The sequence below is a fragment of the Zonotrichia leucophrys genome, chromosome 27 (genome assembly GCF_028769735.1).
Source record: "Zonotrichia leucophrys gambelii isolate GWCS_2022_RI chromosome 27, RI_Zleu_2.0, whole genome shotgun sequence".
Lineage (NCBI taxonomy): Eukaryota > Metazoa > Chordata > Aves > Passeriformes > Passerellidae > Zonotrichia > Zonotrichia leucophrys.
The window spans coordinates 3,069,290-3,087,364 of record NC_088196.1 but is presented as its reverse complement, the minus strand read 5'-3'; the positions used below and the strand labels follow the sequence as shown (position 1 = coordinate 3,087,364).

Genomic DNA, 18,075 nt, shown 5'->3' with positions numbered 1-18,075 from the left:
TGTGCCCTAGAGCTGGTGGCTCTGGTTTCCTGGCTCCTGCCCTCCCCACTCCTCAGGGCCTAAACCCTTCCCTGACACTTTCTGAAGAGACAAACACCACAGGGATGTGCAGCTGAACCAAAATCCTGGAGTTTAATGCATCATATTGTCATGTCACCACTCAGGCACGCAGCAGGAACACACACAGAGCTCTGGAGCCCAGACAGTCCCTCGCTGCTTCTCCTTACCAGAACACCAGGACACAGCACCAGTGCCCCATGTGTCCCCCCAGCCACACTGGGGGCAGGAAAAAACAACATTCCACTGCAAGGAGAGAGCCAGTGCCTAAGTTACTGCTACCCACCACCCTTCCAACTGCAAAACATTTTAAAACAAAACCAAATAAATACACTGGACAAATCCCAGTCCTGCAAAAAGAGAAAAAGAACAACCCAACAGCCGAGTTTCAGAGGCAGCTCTGCAGCAGCTTCTCCCCAGAACAAAGGCTCCCCCAGCACCTCACGTGGCCGCTGGCAGCTCCACGCCGTGGTCCTCGTCTGTCTCTATCCCAACCTCCTCCTGCACAGCACCGAGCACATCACAACAGGCTCAGGGTCTGGCTCGGCAGCCGTGGGCACAACCCAGCCTCGGTACTTACAAAGAATTGCTTCTTGCTCTTGGGATAGCCCTCCAGGATGGCATCCAGCAGCTCGGTGGCCTGGGGATACAGGGCAGGTGAGGACTGTGGGTAGCAGATCCAGCGGGGCCCTCACTGCACAGCCAGTACCATCCTCTTCCTCCATACCATCCTCTTCCTCCGGCGCCACTCCCGGCGGTACAGCTGCTGCTCCCGGCACACCTGCAACAGCCGCGGGTCAGAGCTGCCCTGCAGGGCTCTCAGCAGCCCCGGGCAAGCAGTGCCGGTAAGGGAAGTGCTGGATCCTGGATCCAGACTGACCCCAGTTCAGACACAGCTGCTGTTCACCTTCTCTTTCTCCTCCGGAGTCACATGGTTGGTAGCAGTTTTAATCCTCTCCAGTTTCTCCGTGTAACTGGCACAGTCCTTCCTCAGCGCCTCGATCTCCTTGGCAATCTCAGGGGTTGTCATGGAGCTGTTCAAGTCCTTCAGCTCTGGGAAGGTGGCACCGATCACGGCCCGGGCTGGCACCGGGGCACGGCTGGGGATGCCAGGGCGGCTCGGGGCTGCCCGGCCAGGCTCACTCACTCACCCGCCTCCATGTGCCGGCAGCTCTGCTGCAGCGCTTGCAGCTGCCCGGAGCGGGCCGCAATCTCCCCGTCCAGCCCGCGGAGCTCCGCATCGCTGGCGGCCGGGAGCTGCTCCTGCGGGGAGCGGCGGGTCAGGGCTGCGGGGCACCGGGGCCGGCGGGCGGCGGCGGCGGCCGGGGCTCACTCACCTGATCGGCGAAGTAAATCTTCTGCTTGCCGTAGACCTTCTCGCGAACGCGGCCCTGCTGCGCCAGCTGCTCCAGCGCCTTCACCACGGCCTGCGGGACGCGGCGTCAGCCGGGCCCGGGCCCGCCCCGCCCCAGCCCGGCCCGGCCCCGCTCACCGCCTTGCCCAGCCCGTGCTCCCGCTGCAGGTTCCCGAAGGCATCCTGGGCGCTGTACGGCCGGTTCTGCTCCCGCAGGTACCGCAGCAGCACGGCGGCGGCGCCTCCTGCGGGACCAGCCCCGGTCACCGCGGCCTCCCGGGGCCTCCCGGTGCTCCCCCGCCACTCCCGCACTCACCGCCGGCCGCGGCCTCCCGCCCTTTGCTCATCGCGCGCCTGCAGCCCCGCTCCGTTCCTGGTTGGCGCCGTGCACGCACTTCCGGCGCGCCGCCCGCTCCCCGCCAATCGCGGGGCAGGCCGTGATGGGCGGGGGAACGTGCCCCGCCGCCGGATGCAACCCGGGCCCGTCGGTGATGGCGGGGGAACGTGGGCCCCGCCGCCCGGTAACGCCCCGTATGGGCCCGGGCGGGGAACGTGCCCGCCCGGTACGGCCCGAGATGGGCGGAGGAACGTGCCCCGCCCGGTACCGGCCCGACGGGAACGTGCTCCGCGGACCGCCGTGATGCGGAAAGTGCCCCGCCCGGTACCGGCGCGCCCCCGCGGGAACGGGGCCCGCGCACAGCCCGCGGAGGGCTCAGCACTCCCCGGCCGGAACCGGCGCTCCCTCGCCCCCCTCACCTCCGCACCGGACTCAGCCCGTACCCGTTCCCGAGCTCCCGTTCCCGCCCCCACCCTCAGCCCCGGCACGGCGGACGCAGTGGGATAAGCAGAATCAGACAGACAGCAGCCGGTAACGGGGTCCCTGACGAGGTACGTTCTTGGCCGCACAAACGTGATCAGAACCGGGTCTGTATGGCTTAGGAAAAGTAACGGGGGCACTCGGTGGGCACTCGGTGGGCAGAGGGGGCTGGCGCTCCCTGGAGTCTGCTGGTTTGTTCACAGGCACGACCTCTTCAGTCGCTGCTGGTCTGGGCTGCTGTCCCTGTGCGGTTCCCGCTGCTGGGCTCTGCCTGCACACGGCTGGAGGCAGCACGGGCCCAGGGACACAGCACGGCCCTGGCAGCCCTGCTCCACCTCCTCCTTCCTCCAGGAAAACGTGCAGCCTCGGCCCTGCCCACGGGAACGCACGGGAGCAGCACAGGGGTTTCTAGCAAAGTGTTAGTTGGCTGTTAACAAAGCTGTTAGTTCAGAGAAGCAACACAAGAGCAGGGGCTACACGTGGATGTTGTTGCAGGTGGTCTGACGGTCACAGCAGGTGTCTTATTGCCATTGAGCTCTTACAAAACAGCATCACGAGGAGCCGGAGCCGAGGGAGCAGCCAGTGCAAGGAAAACATTGTGGCTGCTCAACATCCACAGTGGAGCAAGGGGCTTGGTTCCACCTGGAGTTGGATATTGCTGGGAGAGAAGACTTGGATTTGTGCACATATTAGGATTGGGGAACAGCTGTCTGAGACAGAACAGCATTGAGGCCCAGACACCACGTGTGAGGGGCTCTGTCCTGTTCCCCTGGTTACACATCAGTGCCAGAACTCAGTGCACAGTTGTTCCTGGTGATGCTGTCAGTCCCACTGGGCTTGAGAGCTGCAAACACCAGATTTATTGTCTGAGAGATAAAAGTTTGGAGCAGGCAGCATCATGTCAGACAGTGCAGGGTGATTGTGGAGCTGTCCCATCAATGCCTCTTCCCTACAGATTGCAAGTGTCCTTTATTTTAACATCCAAGCGAGGCTATGGAGTCACAGGTGACAGTGGTGCACCCAGCCAGGAGTGGCTGTCACATCACCCAGACCCCCAGGAGACGATTGAGAGAACTGTGCAAAGCTTTTCCTTCCAGGATTCACTCCATGATGCGCAGTAGAAAACCAGAGGGAAGTGCCAGGATGGTTTACTGGCCCCGGGAGCCAGTGGGATCCAGCTGGTTCAGCTCGGACTGATCCAGCAGTTCAAAGTCATCCCCTTCAGCATCAGTGTCCAAGTCCAAACTGGCTGCTCTGAGGTGAGTCTTTGCCCCTCTCTGGGGATTGGTGCTGCGTGAGGGGCCTGCCTGAGAGCCTCCTGACAGAGCCAGCTGGATCATGCCCCTGGTGACAAAGCCAGCGATGTTGTTGGTGAGGTTCTGCACCGATGGCAGCGTGCCAAACTCCTCCTGCTCGTACGGGAGCTGCAGATCCTCTGTCCCCTGTGGGCGGTATGCCAGGCTAGGGATCCCAATGCTGGTGTCATCCTCATCATCTATGCCCGTTGCTTCTGGGTTTATGGAAGGGAAGTCAGGCAGATCCCTGGCAAAAGATTCTTCTGGGTCACTGTGACCATCCAGGTCTGGAAGAGGAGAAAGTGCTTTAATTGCCAGTACTCACCAGCACCCACAGGCCCAGGCAGGAGCTGGGCCAGCACCTCCCCTGGACACACTGTTGGGAGCTCACAGACCACACATTTTTCAATGTTTCCCTCCCCTCATCCCAAGTGTTCAGATCCCAGCTCACCCACAAGGAACACTGGTGCTGAAGCAGCCGCCTGTGAGAGGGGAGCACCAGCACCCAGAGCCAGATCTGCCTGTGCAGAGCTGCTGCCCTCGCTCAGGCGCCACAGGAATGCAGGAGGAAGTTCAGTTCTGAACAAAACAGGCACCTGCAGCTCATTTCCAGCAGCAAGGCTGACATCAAACAGCCAGACTTCAATGATGGGAGGTAACACATCCTCCCTCTAGCCTATCACACTGGCACCTGCTCAGCATTCCACTCCTTCCCTCTCACCTTCTGATCCCTCTGTCAGGGGTGTCTGGCCCCTGGAAAGGTTAAACATCCCATTTTCAGTATAGGAAACCTCAGCATCTGAATGCTCAGAGTCGGAGATGGTCAGTTCCTTGGCCACCACAGAGTCATCCAGCTTTGAAATAGAAGATAAAATTGAAAACATCAGCACTAGAAAGGTTATCCCCATGCATCAAAACAACAGATGATGGAGTGGCCTCCTGCTAAACCTGGACCCCGTGGGAGACTGGTACCTAAAACTCATTCACATTTACTGCACAGGGTAGGAGACTGCAGCTGGCACAAGCAGCTCTGGACATTCTTTAGTGGAACAGAGTGGGAAAAACCTATCTGAAAGGACAGTGTCCTCATCTGCTCTCCTATCACTCTGAGCTGTGCTGCCAGATGTGCTGCCTGTCCCCCCAGTGAGGTTTGTTCTTTCCAGCTGAGCTCTTCCCTCTCCCAGAGGCTCAGTTACCTTGGGGCAGAATGCAGCCAGCTCCTCTTCACTGTCACTCCCATCATCTGTGGCTTCCTCACCCAGGGCCCGGCCATGCACTGTTAGAAAGCACACACAAAGCTGTCACTGCTGCTGGGCAAGGCTCTGTGCAGGACCAGAAACCCCCAAACTGCACAGAACACAGCACAGCTCTGTTCCACAGCAGAGCCATGATCATTTGCAGGTTTTTTGCTGAAATGAACATGTTCAGAACTCCCTCGCACAGGGGGAGGTTTTTTTCCTCCTTTCCTCCTTTTTCCAGAATAGAGAACACACAGTTCTGACAGCCAAGAACTGGAGCAGCTCTGGGAAGGTGGTGTGAAAAGCCCACAGCAGCTGCTTCCTAGGAGATGGCTGCAGAGGAGGAACTGCCTCTCTCTCTTCCCAAGGCAGTTCCAAGGATTTGCCATGCCAGACATGCAGCCCACACTGCCCACCAAGGCTGGAGCCTCTGTTCACAGCCTGTTCCAGGGATCAGAGATCCAGGTGTGAAACCTTGGGGGCACAAAGGGCACAAGACTCTATTGGAATATTACCAATATAGCCATCAGGACGTGCCTGAGCTTGTCTGGCCCTGTAGAACCAAATAGCAGCACTGTGGTGTTTCACCCCACAGACACTTTTGGCTAAGCTGGGTGCTTGGAGGTAAGTCCAGGCCTGCAGGAGCTCTGGTGGTGCTGGGATGGAGCTTCCCCCCATAACAGGGTCTGCTCCTTGGGTTTCCCTCTGGCAGAGAAGCTTTAAGGTGATGGTGAAGGAAAGGAGTCAGTTCTGATGGAGGGTTTGGATCCAGAGCTTTATTCTGGCCCACAGCTCCAACAGAACTCCCTGAGCCCGTGGTTGCTGTTCCTTTGAACCCCGGGGAGAGGGGGAGGGAAGGGGTAGGGAGCCACCAACCAGGTACAGGAGGGGAAGGACAAAGGACACCTGGATGGCTCAATGCCCCCCCCAGGGCTTTGAATCTGCCAATCACTGATGCTCTTCTGGAATGCCAGGACTGACAGACAGTGCTGGGAGGGGAAAGGAGAGGTGACTGACACACCTGGCAGGGAATTATCAGAGAGGAACCCGAGGCTCTGAGGCAAACCCTGAGATCACAACACACAGGACTCACGCTGCCGCTGGCGCTGCCTCGCTGTCACGTATCCGCGCACGCTGAAGTCCAGGCGCCGCAGCACGGGCTCCAGCCTGAGGTACAGCCTCTGCCCCAGCCTGTGGTACACGGCCAGGGGCCACAGCAGCACCAGCAGCACTGCAGCAAGCAGGAATGTGGGTTAGAAAGGTGCTCAGGATGCTGCTTGGCAAACATCCTGCCTGTTTCCTGATGCAGCACAACACTCAGAGCACGCAGATCTGAGCGCTGAGGGCAGCGCTGTGGGAGGCTGTTGGAGCAGGTGCCATCACTAGAGCAGTGTGTTTCTTGTTAATGGAGTGACAAAAGTATTTTTTGTCCTTTTAAAAAGGAAAGAAGCCTAGAAGTTTCTCTCCTCAATTAAAAGCTACCTCATAGGTCTAGGGGACTTCACCACCTAACTGGACAGAAGCCAAAACGTCCTGCCTGGGCAATTTAATAGAAAAAGTGAACAAAGAAATAAATCACTTTTGTGAGGTGTTTTACTAGGAGCAGGATTTCTGGCACCTCAGTTTTTCTCTGTTTGTTATTTTGCATTTTATTAAATCTTTTTGTTTCCAACACTGCAACAGAAGCCATCCTGCTGATTTTTATGCCTCCAAGGGCAGCTGAGCTATCTTGGGTGTGTTATAGCCCTCCAAGAGCTTATTAGATCTGGCTCAAGGAGGCAACTATATAATATCACCTCTGCCAATTTAACAAAATTGAGAGGCCAACCTGATCTGTAGTTACTAAGCACTCAAACATCTTCTTTCCAGACCAGACTTCGAGTCCTGGTCAAGAAGCACCACATTCCTGGCAGAATGTATTGTTTAAATTTTAAAGCCATTCACACAAGCTTTCCTTTTGAGCCCCATTCCTTGGACATTCAGCACTACTCATCCCCTTTCAGGTGTAAGTCTTGTTGGCACAGAGCTTTACTTACACAGCAGGTATGAGAGCAAGAGCCCAGGGATGTACCGGCCCAGGACAGCCAGGAAAGTGAACACTCCACACACTAAAAGGCAAAACTGAAGACATGACACACAGTGAGTTTTTCCAGGGTTAAGCAGTAGGTGCGCTCACTGCTTGCCCATCTCAGCCTCTGCAAATCCTGGGTGAAATCATTGTTCCAAAGAGGGTGAAGCCTTCAGTGTCCAACCCCTGCTCCAGTGTGGGCACAGACACAGGGGATCTGCCCTCAGAGCCACAGGCAGCTGAGGAGCTTCCCAAAGCAGGGACACCAACAGCAAGGAAGAGGTTAAACTAGAGAGCTCTTCAAGGTGAAAAGCACAAGGACAGTATCACTGTGCTACAGGTTTCTCTTTCCATAAACTCAAAAAAAGAAGGAGGAAAAAGCTTGACACTTTCTCAAACAGTTAAAACCCAGTGAGCAGACAAATCTGACAGACACTTGAAAAGGCAGAAACCTCCAGAAGGAGCAGCCACGCTCTCACTTCAATGGTGCAATCCACACAGTGACATTCACTTTCTCCTCCCTCCTCCACAACCTGATTATTCTGCCTGGGTTTTCCATTCCTCCCCACCACATAACAGGCACGGTGTTTGTGGCAGCCCTCCCATGACAAGCTCCCATCAGAAACGTGTTCAGCCAGTGCTGGCTGCCAGCACAGCAGGATCCTCGTGGTCAGCAGAGGCTCCACACCAACCAGGTCATTTCTGACCTGCACATTCTTACCTTGCCAGGACTTTGCCTCTTGAAAACGAAGAGATTATTCAAGAAGTTGGTCCCAGTCACCCATCCTTCAGCCAAATGATGACAGAGCTCTGGCAGCCCCAGCAGCCGAGGGTGGACGTATCCCCAGCTGCAGGGAAGGCACAGGTTGGGGAGATATTGCTGCATCAGTGGCAGGGATGAAGACCCTCATTATAAATACTTGTCTTAAAGCTTCCTCCTGTTCCCAGCCAGCACAGAGCTCTAGAGATGAGGGCCACTTGCCCTCCAAGCAGTGCCCTGCCCAAAGCAGTTCATCTACAGCCCCTCTAGCAGCATCCCGGTGCTCCCACAGCAGCTGACGAGCAGGAATTTCAGTCAATGCCCTGGCAAATTTCAGTTTCCATGCTGCACAGGCAAATCAAGTGAATCCATTTATTTTTTCTGTGCTTATCTGGTCAACTGCAGCCTCCAAGTGTTCAGCATGAGGTCTAGAAGCAGCCTTGCACCTCAATTCATGTACTCAGTTACTCTGGAGGCCTTGAACTGGTCAGTTTTTGTTAGTGTTGCCTAACTGCTAGTCAGGAGTACCTGAAGGTTAGAAAGAGCAATTCCTTTTGTGCTTGGGCCTCTTAAAAAAAACAAAAATAAATAAAGACAATTGTCCTTTGGCAGCAGGTGAGGTGATTTAATCAGGAAGTGACATCCAGCACAGGAAGGTGTGCCCAGAGAGGCAGGTGTGAGCACTGAGGCAACACCTCAGCATTTCTCAACCCATAATTAATGCTGCAGTCAGATCATAACTATGCAGGAACAACTGCTGGAACAAGCCTGTTAAATATTCCCCATCAAGTCTCAGAAGACTTCATTAATTCCCACAGAAATGCTGCTTTCCTGCTACTGGAGAGCCACACAAGAGGAATTGCTCTTAAGGCAACACTTCTAACTTCAGGGGGCAGGGAATCAAGCAAGCAAATCTGGAGGCTGCTAAGAAGGCAAAGTATAATAAAATGGCTGGGACAAGTCAAAAACTTCTCATGAGCACCTGGGTCTCCATCTGCCCTCTGCTGAGCAGCTCCCAGCTCCCTCCTCCCCCTCCTCACCCAAAGGTGCCAACACCCCAAGCATGTGCAGGTAACAACACAGTATCACAGCAGAGCAGTCAATTAGTTTCCTACCTCTCATTGTCTAATTCATCAGGTCTTGCCACTAAAATATTAAGAACAGACACTACATTAGTTGCAAGGAATTTGCCATGGGAATGCTTAGCTCTTGGGATTTAAGTAAAGCTTTAATAAGCTGGGGAACACCTGGAAAAGACATTAAGTGTAATTACAGGATGGAGAAGCATCACTCCATAACAAATCCTGAGTGTGTGTACGTGTGACAGCACAGGACTGCAGGAGTCTCTCCCTCATGCTCCTTGGTGTTTGTTGCACTCTAGAGCCTGCCCACCTCCCTCTCCCCCTGCACACACCAGTGGGGAGCAGGAACAGCCTGCACACTGGAGGCATCAGGGATTTAAATCCTTTAATACCTTCCCACCCAGGCTGGGACTTGAAAGGGATCAAATCAGAGGGATGAGGGAGCTGGACAGACACTGTCTCCTAACAAGGAGCCTGAGCCAAGCTTTGAAAACAAGGAAAGCTTTAATGTCTTCCCAGGAAGCACAGGGAACATGGATTGAAGCAGAAAGCTGGGAGCTGGACTTGCTGGTTAGTCAGGGAACCAGCCCTGGGAACATGCAGACCCTCACACTGCTCCAAACTAACCTGACCATGCAGAGCCAAGAGACCCTGAGCTGCTTGGACTGGGGGTGTCCATCAGTGTATTAATGCCACAAAGGAGGGAAACAACTGCTTTGGTTACTGAGAGCTGAAAAGTAACTCCATTACAGCCCTTCAGATGCCTCTGCTCACAAAGACATCTCTGATCAACAGCAAGGCTGGGACTTGTGTTCATCCTAAACTGATTATGGATTCTGAGGGGGAATCCAGACGAGCTCCATATGCTTCTGTTTCTCACTCTGGTACTGAATGCTCACAAAGTGAATCACTGTCTCCAACCTGCACTAGGTCACGTACATCCTGTGGTTCAGGATTACAAGGCAAATACCAGTGTCACAAGCACAAAAAGCACTTGTGTTTACACAGGTTTAGAATATTCCAGCTCCGGAAAGAGCATGCCTCCAGTACTCCTGCTGGCTTCTAGACCCTTAAAGCAAAAAGTTGAGGTTTTGACAATGTAACTGCAGGCAGTGCAGAGCCTGTACTTGTGGGGCTGGAAACTGGGCTTGATTTGCTGCTATGAGCTCAAAATGCAACTTACCACCAATTTCTGGCCAGATTTTGTGTTTCCACTGGTCTACACACACTACCACTATGAGGGTTACAGCAATCAGGAACAGCAAACGAAGGGAAGTCAAAGCAAAGAACCTGCGGGGAAGAAACCAATGAGTTGGTACCGGCCAGATATTTATGAGACAAAAAGGGGGTAACACAAACCGACCTCAAACCACTCACTCAGGGGGAAAAGTCAGCACTTGCTACTCCGTCACCACACACCGTGCCCCGGGGGCAGCTGCCGGGTGACTCCGGTTTGCTCGTGTCAGGTGTCCCGGGACAGCCCTGGTCTACAGCCCCTGTCAGGGCAGGCTGCCCTCCCTCCCCTGCCTCAGAGCAGGCTGGTTTGATGCTCTCAGGTACAAGGAGAGCACGGGGACGGAGCTGCAGCAAACCCAGCGCTCCCGGTCCCTCCTGTCCGGAACGGGGCACGGAGCAAATCCGCGGCCCCTTACGGACCGCTCCTCCCCAGGGGCAGCTCCCCCAAGCCCCCCGATCACCGTAGCCCTGCGCGGCCCGGTCCCGGTCCCAGCCCGGCGCTCACCAGAACAGGCCGTGCACCGCCGCCCAGCACAGCGCGCTGCGGCCCGGCCGCTCCCACACCAGCGCGGCCTGCACGGCGCCCAGCAGCGGCTCGTAGGGCCCGAGGCGGCAGCGCAGCGCCGCGCTCAACGCCTGCACCCGCCGCTGCCGCTCGCCGGGCCCGGGCCCCACCGCCGTTGCCGCCGCCGCCATCGCTCCCTCACGGCGTCAACATCCGCCCGCTCGCCGCGCGCGCGCGCCCGCCGCAAGCATGGCGGCCCCCAGCAACCGACTGCGACGCCACTGTGCGCGCCGCCATCTTGGCGCATGAGCGGCCCGCACCTCCCGCCGGGACGCACGCGCGTTGCCGGGGAGGCGCTGCCCCGGAAGCGAGCAGCGCGCACGCGCAGTGCCGTTGGCGCCGGCGGGAGACGCGGCGGTACCGGAGTCGGGCGGGGCGCGGAGCGGAGCGGAGCCTCGGCCGCGATGCCGCGGGAGATCATCACCCTGCAGCTGGGCCAGTGCGGCAACCAGAGTGAGCGCGCCACGGCCGCGGCGGGCCCGGGGCAGCGCGCACCGGGCGGGGTCGGGATGCTGTGGTGATGGGGGGGGGCGGTTAGCGGGGCCTGGCGGGACGGGGCGGGGCCTGGCGGGACGGGGCGGGGCCTCACGCGGGTGGGGCGGGGCCTGCGGGCTGGAGCGCTCCGGGCCTTGCCCCGGTACTGGGCCCGGTGCCCGGCCCGTCTGACCGCGCCTCCCCGCAGTCGGGTTCGAGTTCTGGAAGCAGCTCTGCGCCGAGCACGGCATCAGCCCCGAGGGCATCGTGGAGGAGTTCGCCACCGAGGGCACCGACCGCAAGGACGTCTTCTTCTACCAGGTACCGGCAGCCCCGGGCCGCGGAACGTGAGCTGCCCTGCTCCCCGCGGGGCTCCGTGCCCTGGCAGGCTCCGCTCACTGTCCGTGCCCGTTGCACACCCCGCGGGCACCGGGACCGTGCCGTGCGAGCGGCTCAGCCCGGCTCCCGCTCCCAGCCCGCTCCGGGCGCCCGCCCGCGCTCCCGCTCTGCCACTGGAGCGCTGTGGAGGCGGAGCAGAGGCACGAGGCTGGGGCTGCCATAGATAGCGCCTTATGTAAGCACCGGGAGTTCCTCCCCCTCGCCGGCTGGGAGAGCTCTGGGGCACAGAGATGATGCACTGGGGACAGGCTGTACCGGAGCAGCCTCCTGCCCTCGACCTGTGGGGCTCACTGCGTCTGACAAGCCTTCCTCTCCCTGGGCTCACCTGCAGCTCATGCACAGGAGCAGCCTCTCCCTGCTCCCTCTCACCCTCTCCTGCAGCAGGGGTGGCTCATGCTCTGGGAAGGAGGTGGCACCAAGCTGCAGCAGCATGGAGATCCTCTCGCTCCCGTTGTAGGCAGATGATGAGCACTACATCCCCCGGGCCGTGCTGCTGGACCTGGAGCCCCGAGTCATCCACTCCATCCTCAACTCCCCCTATGCCAACCTCTACAACCCAGAGAACATCTACCTGTCTGAGCATGGAGGGGGAGCTGGCAACAACTGGGCCAGTGGCTTCTCACAGGTACCAGCCCTAGTGCTGCTGGGTGAGATTCTTCAGCCCTGGGCTTTGTCCTGTGTCCCTGCCCTGTGTGGCACAGGACCACGCTGCCAGTCTGACTCAGCTTCACACTGAGCTTGAGCAGCTCTTGTCTGTGTTCTGTGTGGGAAAGGAGCAAAACCAGTCCTGATCTCTCTTGCAGGGAGAAAAGATCCATGAAGATATTTTTGACATAATAGACAGAGAGGCTGATGGGAGTGACAGCTTGGAAGTAAGTTAACAAGGGATTTGGAGCTGGTGGCCCTGCCTGGTGTTTTCCCAGCTAGGCTGGTCTTTGTAAGGTTGAGCTCAGCACTGTGGGGGGCACAGACTTAGCTCAGTGAGCTTTTGAGCACAGAATATGTAGAAAGGGGAACTGGGGACAGATCTGTCCATCCCCACACCACCTGCCAGCCTGCCCCAGAAGTTCTCTCACTGTTTGCTTGTGAGGTATTTTTTTCTGTGCTATCCATGTGAACCATACCCTGTGTGCAGACAGACAGGGCTCGTGTCAGGCTGTGACATGGCAGCAGGGGAAGGGAGAACATCACTAAAACAAGCTGGCAGGAGATTCAAGTGCCTGTTGTGGGAGCTGAGCATGTGGGAGCTGCCCTGGAGCCAGGCACTGGGAGCTTGGCCTCATTCTAGAAGGAGGGAGGGATGTGAAGGACCCAGGAAAGAGCTGAGAACATGCAGTCCCATTTCCTGTGCCAGACTGGACCCTGGGGGTGACATTGGAGCTGTTCCAGTGCTGCTCTGGGTGGGAGGAACCTGAGTGCTGTCCCACAGAGCAGCTGTTGCACTTTGTGGGGTGTGCAGAGATGTGGGTCCCACTGTGTGGGCAGCAGTGGCCTGAGGAGCTGCAGCTGCTGCTGGGCTCTGGAGGAGCTGGGGTCAGAGGAGCTGGGTCAGTCTGTGCTGTGAGAACCTCTGGCCCTGCCTGGCTGCTGGAGCTGGCAGGGCTGACACATTGTCTGAGCTTCACCTTCAGCCCCTGCCTGCTGCTTCCTTCCAGGGCTTTGTGCTGTGCCACTCCATTGCTGGTGGAACAGGCTCTGGGCTGGGCTCCTACCTCCTGGAGAGGCTGAATGACAGGTGAGCACAGCCCTGTCCCCTGCCCACAGCCCGCAGTCCTGGCCCAGCCCGGGCAGCCTGCCTGGAGCTGGAGAGCGCTGACTCAGAGGCACCACCCCCACCCAAACACTGCCTTGTGCAATCCCTGGCACCATGCCTGCTCAAGGCTGGCTCCTGATACGCCTGGGCACTTGAGAGCCTCTGAAACTGGACTTGATGTGTCCAAGCTCTGCCTTCCCTCAGTGTTCTTATCAGGCAGCTGCCTGCGGACACCCTGACAGTGCAGGGGAGGGTGGGAGGCTCTGGCTGAAGGCTGGGAGCTGCCATCCTGGCCTGTTGCAGCTTGCATCCTCTTGAAAAGGCTTGTGAGCAGCTGCTTAATCAGCCTGTGGATGGCTCAGCCTCCCTGTAGCTCCTCTGGCAGCCAGCTCCTGTGCTGCTGGGGTAGGCATTGCTGGGACACATTCTCACCCTCCCTGGGAGCCACTCTGGCTGCAGCTTTGGTGACTCACCCTGTCCTGAGCCCTGGAGACTGCTAAGGCAGCTTGTGGGAGGGGAGAGAGCAGCTCGATGGTGTTAACCCTTGAGATGCTGCACTTCTCACCAGGTATCCCAAGAAACTGGTGGAGACCTACTCAGTGTTCCCAAACCAGGATGAGATGAGCGATGTTGTAGTCCAGCCCTACAACTCTCTGCTGACTCTGAAGAGGCTGACCCAGAATGCTGACTGTGTGGTAAGAGGCCCGTGGTGCAGCCAGCCCTGAGGAGACAGCCCTGTCCCCACAGCTCAGAATTGCAGCCCATCCTGAGAGATGAGCAAGCCCCAGGTGCAGCAACAAGCACACCCCAAAGAGAGCAGCCAAGCAGATGTGGCCCCAGGGACCCTCACTGGTGCTCACTCCTGCAGAGCTGCCTGGCATTTCTGCCTTGGCTCCAAGGCAGTGAGGACTGGCTGTGCTTCCTCTGTAGCTGTGCTGCAGCCCCTCCTGAATGCAGCATTTGCAGCACCCACAGCATCCCCAGCCAGGCAGCACCTTCAGTCTGCCTTCAGTCACATCTGAGCAGACACTGCTCGTCCCTGCAGCTGCTCCCTGCATGTGGCAGTGCAGGAGCAGTTGCACTGGAGCTGCTGCAGTGGGGCAGAGCTCTTGGGAGAGCACGGGGAGCTCAGCCAGGAGGGAGGGAAGAGGCTCCATTGACGGTGTCAGTTACGAGCCATGCATGAGTCAGCTTGTGGTTTCAAGTGTCTGCCACCTGTGCAGAGGGCTCCTCTCAGGGCCTGTGCTGGACCACCAGTGCCCTGGGACACGTGGCCAGGACTGGCCTTCCTCAGCTGCCTCAGGGGCCCTTCAGAGCCAGGCTTCTCTTGCAGGTGGTTCTGGACAACACAGCCTTGAATCGGATCGCGACAGACCGGCTGCACATCCAGAACCCGTCATTCTCACAGATCAACCAGCTGGTGAGAAGGGCTTTTCCCTCAGGAAAAACCAGAATGGGGTTTCCCTGCTGTGTTCAGTTTAGTCTGAACCTTCTGCATGGGCTGGGCTGAAGGGTGGGCAGCCTGGAGCTGTGAGTGAGGGCCCTGTGCCCATCCAGGTGCCACAGCTTCCCTTGGCCATGCCAGCATGAGGCAGGATTTTACAGGCTCTGTGACCCTCTGCTGAGCCTGTCCTCTCCCCTAGGTGTCCACCATCATGTCTGCCAGCACCACCACGCTCAGGTACCCCGGGTACATGAACAACGACCTCATTGGGCTGATTGCCTCGCTGATCCCCACGCCCCGGCTGCACTTCCTCATGACGGGCTACACGCCGCTCACCACCGACCAGTCGGTAAGGCAGCCCCAGGCTCTCCTCCCCATCCCCAAGGGCACAGAGGCTGCCACACTCACCTTGCAGCATCTGTCAGCCCTGTCTCGCTGTGAGCTGTCACTGCACGTCCCAGATCCCAGGCTCATGTCCCAAATCCCAGCCCACGTGTGCTCACACCACGTGACGGCCGCATGTGCAGTGAGTCAGACCTGAGCAGGCAGCTGTGCTTGTGCCAGGCTACCTGCTGCATGCATCAGGCTCTGGACTGGCAAAAGCCACCTCTAGCAGTGATGAGAGCAAGGCCAGGAGAGTGGCCTTGCCAGTCCTGCCACCCCATCAGCTTCAGCAATTTGGGTCCAAACACCAATGCTTGTTGTCACTGAGGCTGGGCTACAGGTGTCAGACCTTCCTGAAGCTCAGTCTGTGTCTGAGAGTGAATTTGCCACCCCTCTGCACTTCAGGTGCTGCTTCTTGTGTTTGGCTGGTCCCTAACCAGTGCTCCCCAGCCCCCTGGTGCCAGTGGGGCAGTTCTGGTTTTTGGGAGGTGCTCACCTGCACTGCCCCACCACGGCCCGGAAGGAACTAACAGCTGCTCTTCTCCTCTCCCTGCGTGCATTTCCTCAGGATGTTTCTCAGAGAAGCAAATCTGAAAAACTGCTGGCTCTGAAAAGGGTATCAGTGTGTGATCTGTCCTCCAAGGGAGGAGTGTGGGCAGGGCTCAACCAGTGCAGGAGGGGGCTGCCACCTCACACAGCTGTCCCTGCTGTGGGCAGGCTGGGTGCTGGCCCTGGCTGTGCCCACCCTGGCCAGCAGCAGCTGGGCAAAGCCCCAGCAGCACTCAGGGACAGGCTGCCCATAGCTCAGAGCTGGGCAAGGCAGGGAGGGCATGCAGTGGGATTTGCTGTGGAACCCCCACTTCCCTGCCTGGCAGTGGGCCAGGACCCATGTTTGACAGCAACAACAAAAAACAGGTCCCTGTCCCTCTGTTCTCAGCTGAGCTTCACCCCCAGCCCCTGCTGTGCTGCAGGGTGTGGGCCAGACAGCCCCCATGCTGGAGCCCCCACTGACACTTTGTTTCTTGGCCTGGCTGTGCCTGTTGTGCAGTGTTGGGATTTCCCTGTCCTGCATGTGGCTCTGCATTGACTCCATCCCCTGTGTGAGGGCATTTCTGTCCAGCTGCCCCCTGCTCCTGTGTGTGTGTGTGTGTGTGTACCAGGCAGCAGGAGGGCAGGGAGCAGCACACCCACTCCCTCTGACCCCTGGCTGCCTGTGCAGGTGGCCAGTGTGAGGAAAACCACAGTCCTGGACGTGATGAGGAGGTTGCTGCAGCCTAAAAACGTGATGGTGTCCACAGGGCGAGACAGGCAGACCAACCACTGCTACATTGCCATCCTCAACATCATCCAGGGGGAGGTGGATCCCACACAGGTGAGTGCCCGTGGCTGTTCAGTACTGATGGCCATGGTGTGGCACAAGGAAGAGCGTGGTCAGTGTGCAGGGATCCTGGGGTGAGGCCAGGCAGTGCCTGAGAGCTGGCTTCAGATATCTCCTGTTTGGGCTTTGGCCTCATGGGAAGGCAGCAGTCATGCTGAAATGACTCCCCATGGCTGTGGGGAGCTGCAGCCAGGTTCTTTGTCCCTCACCCTGCTGTCCCTTGCTGTTCTCATCCCTCCAGGTTCACAAGAGTCTGCAGAGGATCAGGGAGAGGAAGTTGGCCAACTTCATCCCCTGGGGCCCTGCCAGCATCCAGGTGGCTCTGTCCCGCAAGTCCCCTTACCTGCCATCTGCTCACCGTGTCAGTGGTCTCATGATGGCCAACCACACCAACATCTCCTCGGTGAGTGCCCTCCCTGCCACGCCAGGCCCTGCTGCCCCAGATCTCTGGACATTGTCCATCTCTGTGTCCCTGGGCATTGTCCATCTGTGCCTCTGGGCACTGTCCATCCTCCTGTCCCTGGGCATTGTCCATCTCTGTATCCCTGAGTATTGTCCATCCATCCTGTTTCCGGGCATTGTCCATCTGTGTCCCTGGGCACTGTCCATCCGTCTGTCCCTGGGCATTGTCCATCTGTGCCCCTGGGCACTGTCCATCCTCCTGTCCTTGGGCATTGTCCATCTCTGTATTCCTGAGTATTGTCCATCCATCCTCCTGTCCCTGAGCATTGTCCATCTGTGTCCCTGGGCATTGTCCATCTCCATGTCCCTGGGTTTCATCCATCATCTTCTCTTCATTCTGGGCCTGTCACAAAGCCAGGGACGGGGATGGGTGGCTCCCACAGGGCCCAGATCTGGTCCAGTGTCCTCCCAAGCCCTGCTGGCTCCTCGGGGAAGGTTCCCTGGGGCTCTGTGGCCGCCCTGACCCGGCGCTGCTCCCCAGCTGTTCGAGCGGACGTGCCGGCAGTACGACAAGCTGCGCAAGCGAGAGGCTTTCCTGGAGCAGTTCCGCAAGGAGGACATCTTCAAGGACAACTTTGACGAGCTGGACAACTCCCGGGAGATCGTGCAGCAGCTGATCGATGAGTATCACGCCGCCACACGCCCCGACTACATCTCCTGGGGCACGCAGGAACAGTGAGTGCCCTGCCGGGGGACAGGAAGCTCCGTGGCCGCCCCCGCGCACGCCGGCAGGGCTCGTCTCTGCCGTGCCCACGTTTGTCACCCCTCAGCGCTGCCTGGCGTGGCAGAGCCCTCGTGCCAGTGCTCCTCTGTGGAGAGCTGGGGCACAGCTCCCACCCCACCGTGTGCCCTGGCCCAGGACAGGACTGGGGCAGCTGCGCGCTCTGCTGGGAGGGAACCTCTGCCTGTGGGAGCAACGCTTGCTGGGAGGAGGAGGAGGAGGAGGAGAGTGACCCTGGGGCTGGGAACAGGCCTGGCCCCCTGAGTTTGGGTGCACACAACCCCCGTGGCCAAAGGCTCCGTGTGGCTGAGCTAGTCCTTGCCCTGGGCGGGAGCCTTGTTCCTCCTTGGCCAGATCAGGCCTGGGGCACGGGCTGTATCTATATTTTTGTAGGTTATTTTGCTTTAATAAAGGCTGTTCCTGCACTGATGCTGCCTGCATGACTCCAGATTGAACAGCCAAGCAGGGAAGCCTGGGGCTGGTGCTTGCCTTGTCTGGCTGACCAGCCAGCCCCATTGCACAGCAGTACCATGGCCACTGCTCACCAGCATGCCCTGGGGTGTGCAGGGCCAGCTCTGTCCCAGCTGG

The 18,075-nt window shown here is 58.4% G+C and overlaps 3 protein-coding genes across 4 annotated transcripts; 1 reads left to right on the top strand and 2 right to left on the bottom strand.

Annotated features, from left to right (window-relative positions):
- Window positions 1–107: 107 nt before the first annotated feature.
- PSMC3IP (PSMC3 interacting protein) lies at window positions 108–1,854 on the bottom strand. The gene is made up of 8 exons (XM_064733556.1): window positions 1,728–1,854; window positions 1,550–1,656; window positions 1,395–1,484; window positions 1,209–1,320; window positions 965–1,110; window positions 785–838; window positions 638–697; window positions 108–558 (listed from the first exon to the last, which is right to left on the bottom strand). Exons 1-8 carry the CDS (start codon window positions 1,756–1,758, stop codon window positions 499–501), a joined length of 660 nt encoding a protein of 219 aa, XP_064589626.1. The 5' UTR covers window positions 1,759–1,854; the 3' UTR covers window positions 108–498.
- Window positions 1,855–3,178: 1,324 nt separating this feature from the next.
- RETREG3 (reticulophagy regulator family member 3) lies at window positions 3,179–10,893 on the bottom strand. Of its 2 annotated transcripts, none has more exons than XM_064733423.1 (9): window positions 10,733–10,893; window positions 9,855–9,961; window positions 8,705–8,735; window positions 7,551–7,677; window positions 6,798–6,882; window positions 5,855–5,992; window positions 4,720–4,799; window positions 4,245–4,377; window positions 3,179–3,810 (listed from the first exon to the last, which is right to left on the bottom strand). In XM_064733423.1, exons 1-9 carry the CDS (start codon window positions 10,891–10,893, stop codon window positions 3,377–3,379), a joined length of 1,296 nt encoding a protein of 431 aa, XP_064589493.1. In that variant the 3' UTR covers window positions 3,179–3,376. The 2 variants fall into 2 exon arrangements, with proteins under 2 accessions (XP_064589493.1, XP_064589492.1); XM_064733422.1 differs by lacking the exon at window positions 10,733–10,893 and adding an exon at window positions 10,413–10,678.
- Window positions 10,794–17,916, top strand: TUBG1 (tubulin gamma 1). Its single transcript, XM_064733421.1, has 11 exons — window positions 10,794–10,925; window positions 11,155–11,267; window positions 11,803–11,970; window positions 12,149–12,217; window positions 13,001–13,080; window positions 13,667–13,793; window positions 14,432–14,518; window positions 14,742–14,891; window positions 16,146–16,298; window positions 16,546–16,707; window positions 17,248–17,916. The coding sequence occupies exons 1-11, from the start codon at window positions 10,877–10,879 to the stop codon at window positions 17,443–17,445; spliced, it is 1,356 nt and encodes a 451-aa protein (XP_064589491.1). The 5' UTR covers window positions 10,794–10,876; the 3' UTR covers window positions 17,446–17,916.
- The last annotated feature ends 159 nt before the right edge of the window (window positions 17,917–18,075 follow it).